The sequence below is a fragment of the Nicotiana tabacum genome, chromosome 19 (assembly GCF_000715075.1).
Source record: "Nicotiana tabacum cultivar K326 chromosome 19, ASM71507v2, whole genome shotgun sequence".
Classification (NCBI taxonomy): domain Eukaryota; kingdom Viridiplantae; phylum Streptophyta; class Magnoliopsida; order Solanales; family Solanaceae; genus Nicotiana; species Nicotiana tabacum.
Window position 1 is genome coordinate 122,432,596 of NC_134098.1, and position 5,341 is coordinate 122,437,936.

Below are 5,341 nucleotides of genomic sequence, written 5' to 3' on the forward strand. Positions count from 1 at the left end.
CTGCATTAAGACGCAACCCAAACCTACTCTAGAGGCATCATAATACACTGTAAAATCACTTGAACTCGTCGGCAAGGTCAATATTGGTGCCGTGGTCAATCTAGCCTTCAACTCTTGGAAACTTTTCTCACAAGCATCGGACCATTGAAACTTGACTGTCTTCTGAGTTAACTTAGTCAACGGCGATGCAAGAGCAGAGAATCCCTCAATGAATCTTCGATAATAACCGGCCAAACCTAAAAAACTTCGGATTTCAGTAGGTGTCGTTAGCCCCGGCTAACTCTTAACAGCTTCAACCTTTGTGGGATCAACTTTAATACCCTCACTTCAGACCATATACCCCAAGAATGCAAACGACTGTAACCAAAACTCAGACTTAGAAAATTTGGCATATAGCTTATTGTCCTTAAGTGTCTGCAAAGCTTCCCTCAAGTGATCGGCATGCTCTTCCTGACTTCGTGAATATACCAAGATATCATCGATAAATACGATCACGAATGTGTCAAAGAAAGGCTTGAAAACCCGATTCATCAAATCCATAAAGGCTGCAGGAGAATTCGTCAACCCAAAGGACATAACTAAGAACTCAAAGTGTCCATAGCGAGTCCTAAATGCCGGTTTAGGAATGTGCTTCTCTTTAATCTTCAACTGATGATAACCCGACCGCAAATCAATTTTCGAAAAGTATCGAGCACCCTGTAACTGGTCGAATTAATCATCTATCCGTAGCAATGATTATTTAGTTGACGATAATTAATGCACATTCTGAGAGAACCATTTTTCTTCCTTACAAAAAGTACTGGTGCACCCCATGGTGACATACGTAGTCGGATAAAACCCTTTTCAAGTAGATCCTTTAATTGTTCCTTCAACTCTCGCAACTCTGCTGGTGCCATATGATAAGGTGGAATAGATATAGGCTGAACATTTGGCAACACATCTATTCCAAAATCAATAACTCAATCCGGTGGTATGCTAGGAAGCTCTTCCGGGAAGATCTCCAGATACTCATTAACTATAGGTACTGATTCAAGAGTGAATACCTCGGCATTCATATCTGTAACCATTATGAAATAATAGAAGCACCCCTTCATGATCATTTTCTTCGCTTTAAGGTAAGAAATAAACCTACCTCGAGACTCGAGAATATTTCCCTTCCATATACGAGTTGGTTCATTTGGAAATTCAAACTTGACTACCTTAGCACGACAATCAAGGCTGGCATAGCACTTAGATAACCAATCCATTCCCATGATAGCATCAAACTCAATCATCTCTAGCTTGATAAGATCTGTCATAGTCTCTCGATCTTGGACTACAATCCTATAACCCTTATAGACACAGGAAGCAATAACAGAATCCCCAACAGGAGTAGAAATATAAAAGGGCTCAAGTAATTGTTCTGATTCTATCTCAAAGTCCAAAGCAAAGTACGGAGTGACATAGGAAAATGTGGACCCGGGATCAGTAAGAACATAAGCATCAAGTGCGCAAATAGTAAGTATACCTGTCACGACGGCATTGCTCGCCTATGCATCAGCTCTCAGAACTAGTCTGTAAAGTCGGGGTTGCCCCCTGAAGTAGAAGCAACACTACCGCCTGCAACTCGTCCTGTCTGGGTAGTTGTACCCCAAACTGGGGGATGTGTAACCGTAGTAGGTGTAGATCTGTCCTGCTGTATTGGAGGACTACCCCTCTCCCTCTGTAACTTGTGACAATATCTCTGAACATGACCTATGATTCCACAATAATAACAAGTGTGATTCTCTCTACGACACTGCCCCCAATGAACCTTGCCACAACTAGCACAAGTAGGTTTTCTCTGTGAAGATTGTGCCTGGAGAGTAGTACTCTGAGCTGGCATAGAATGGCCTCTCTGACTCTGACTCTATTCTTGCCTTCCAAAAGGAGCGCTGCCAATAGATGGTACCACAGACTGAGTTGGCCCTGATATCCCTCTACTATTGTTCCCACCAAAAGAACTACCATAATTACCCGTCGTACGAGCCTTCTTGTTCAGATTCCAATCTGCCTTCTTTTGCTTGTTCCATAGTTCCAACCTCTTAGCGTGGCTAAAAACGAAAGAGAAAGAGCATGGGTACATAGTAGCTGCAGATGCATGTGATTTGATATGAGGTCTTAACCCATCAACAAACCTCCGAACTCGAGCAACCTCATTTGGAATCATGTAGGTAGCATACTTTGACAAGCGAGTGAACTCGTGACTGTACTCTTTGACATTCATAGACTCCTGCTTTAACTGTTTAAACTGAGTGGCAATGGCATACTTATCTGCATCAGAAAAGAATTGTTCCCTGAATCCCTTGGAGAACTCCTTCCATGTAGCAAGAGGAGCATTCTCTCCCTGCTCTCTGGCCCATGTCTCATACCAGGTGTAGGCCACACCTTTCAGCTGATAAGAAGCAAACTCAACCGATTCCTCGTTAGTGGCATTCATTACCCTCAAAGCCTTTTCGTTCTCATCCAAGTAATCAAGAGGGTCATCCTAGGGCCTAGTCCCATGGAAAACTGGTGGGAAGAGCTTTAAGTATTTGTCGATTCGTGAACTCAGATCATAAGTATGTACTGGAGCTTCAGTACCCCTCTGTGTCTGAGCCGCTACCAAAGTAGTGAGTAATTGGATGGCCTGAAGGAGGGATGAAATGTCATGAACCATAGGGGGTGGAACTGTAGGTGCATCTGGCATAGGTGGAGGTGCATGCTCTCCTACTCTCTCGGCTCTCGGGTTCCTAGGGGGTGACCCCGCCCCTTGGAGCTACCGGTACCCCCACTAAAAGCCTCATTGGGAATAACCCCATCATGATTAGCAGGTGTACTTTTAGTCATGGATGCACGAGTTCGAACCATATTGCCTGCATGTCATAACAATACATGTGTTAGGACACACCTTAAATTTAAGCTCTAGTTGCACGATCTAAAATGAAGAAGGAATGCGAAACTTTCTATAATGTCTACAGACTCTAAGATATACGAGTGGTCGACAACACACGCATAAATTAGACTCTACAAGACACGGCTCCATAAACTCCCTAGGACACATTAAACCTAGGGCTCTGATACTAAGTTTGTCACGCCCCAAAATAGATTGCGATGTGGCCGGCACCCAGTGCCTACCAACTTGAACCGAGCGAACCATTATTGCATAATACATACCACAACTAGTAATCGTGTAGCTCAATCCATTTAAGTAATTACAATATTGTATGAGAGAAATAAGATAAACTTCATTAACAATAAAAGTTCATAAAAAAAATATAAACTAGACATAAGTAAAAATGTCATCTGCAATGCCATATGAGTACCCATTCTCCTAAGATAATATAAACCCTCAATGGAAACTCTATGACGCTACGAATAAAGTAATAAAGTTACGGAACTTGTCCACACTATACAAAAATATACAATTTGAAATATTGTGATCCTACGAGTACGAAGGTGGGCTCACCAAAAGAGAGGAAATTGTGAGAACTCTAGCCTGTGCGCTGACCGCCTTGCACTCGACCGTCTGCTAAACCTGACACCATTTAAACAAACGATGCCTGAGTATTGAAATACTCAGATATGCGCCATAGCCGCTACTAACGTTGGTATAAGAGTTATACAAATTATAATCTATATAACAAGGCAACAGATATATAATCTCGAATAAATTAAGGAAGATAAGGTACATAGAATCACAATAAAGGATAAATTTGCAAGAATACGAATTTAAGTTTTATTCATTTAGACCTCTTTCATATGTCCAATATCTCATTAGTATCGTCCTCATTATCTAGTATCTCAATGTCAATGGCACACATAGTGCTGGAATACATCGGGATGCCATCCATGAAGACTGTCGTACCATCCCCGAACAGTTAGGCCAACGTGTACAGTCAAGGATCCAAGAAGGGTGTCGTACCACTCTCGCACAGCTAGACAAGGCATATTTATTTTTTATTTCATCTTTTTTTTTTCTTTTAATGGCCATCAGCCAAAAATTACTTAGTTATGTTATACATCAAGGATCCAAGAAGGCTGTCATACCGCTCCCCCACAGCTAGACAAGACACATTATTTTTCTTTATTCATCTTTGTCCAAACCAAGAGTAGGCTATAAAAGCCTATCCCTAATTTACATAGAATACCATCCAACTATAATTCGAAGCCAAGAGTAAATTTGATAATACACAAGTAACTAGGAGCTCTACATACCTTGAAGTCGCTCTAAGTTAGCTAATGCTCGCCTCGACAGAGTTCAATCTACATAATATATCAAATATGGGTAGTGAGTTAATACTCAAAACATCCTAAAATCCCCAAATATTTTAACCCAAGATTGACCCATTTCAAGATCCACCACAAACAAGAATCCCTAGGTCCCCAAAGTTTTTAAATTAATTTTTATCTGTGGTGTATATCACAACCTATATATACTTAATACTTTATATATATATATATATATATATATATATATATATATATATATATATATATCTTAAAAGTGATAAAAATATTAGAGGGAGCTCATGGATAATTTACAGAGAAACTAGAGATGATTTTCGATCTCTTATTATTGCTACCACTTGATCTTTAAGAACTTGATCGATTATAAAACTTTCACTCTATCCAAGCCCCTCCTTCGAATTTCCAGTAGCTAAAAGAGCAGAATGCCTACCTTAACATCAAGGAGAAGCAAAAGAAGGTCTTGGTTCTCTCTCCCTTATTTTATATTTATATAAGTTGTACCCCTCTTTCTTTTAGAGTTTTCAAGGAATTGAAATATTAATTTAATAACTAAATATAATTTTACATAAGACATGTCGTATGCTGCCAAATATTTCAGCAGTGGTCACGTGAGGGACTAAGTTCCCACTCTAAGAATAATTAAGACCCCATTGGGCCCACCACCACTTATACTCATATTCCTTGTTATATGCTTCATTAATCAATACTTATGTAATATTTATAATCATAAAAAATGCTGCTACAAATTAATTTAAAAACCTCGAACATGACTGCGATCTCGCTATTTTATTATTCTTCCGAGTTATACACTAAATAATTGTATCTATGTTCTAACTAATTTTTTTTCATAATTCAACATGACATCCTATACCCATTTGTGTCACTAAAATCATGTTATTAAGCTAGTAATTAACCTATTTAAAGCCAAAGATTCATTGGACTTTATAAAGAAGCCGGTTGAACCCGAGGGTAAAGAAGGCTCTGAGGGTTCCGGCGAACCCGAAGATGGAGAAGACCCCGACGGCTCTGGTGACGAGGCGGGTTCCAGTGGAGATCAAACATAGGTGCCTTAGGAATTTTTGTCTTTGTTTTG

At 39.8% G+C, this 5,341-nt stretch overlaps 1 protein-coding gene across 1 annotated transcript; it reads right to left on the reverse strand.

Annotated features, from left to right (window-relative positions):
* Nucleotides 1–959: 959 nt before the first annotated feature.
* On the reverse strand, nt 960–1,864 carry LOC142173698 (uncharacterized). The gene is made up of 2 exons (XM_075239322.1): nt 1,597–1,864; nt 960–1,507 (listed from the first exon to the last, which is right to left on the reverse strand). The coding sequence occupies exons 1-2, from the start codon at nt 1,862–1,864 to the stop codon at nt 960–962; spliced, it is 816 nt and encodes a 271-aa protein (XP_075095423.1).
* Between the last annotated feature and the right edge of the window lie 3,477 nt (nt 1,865–5,341).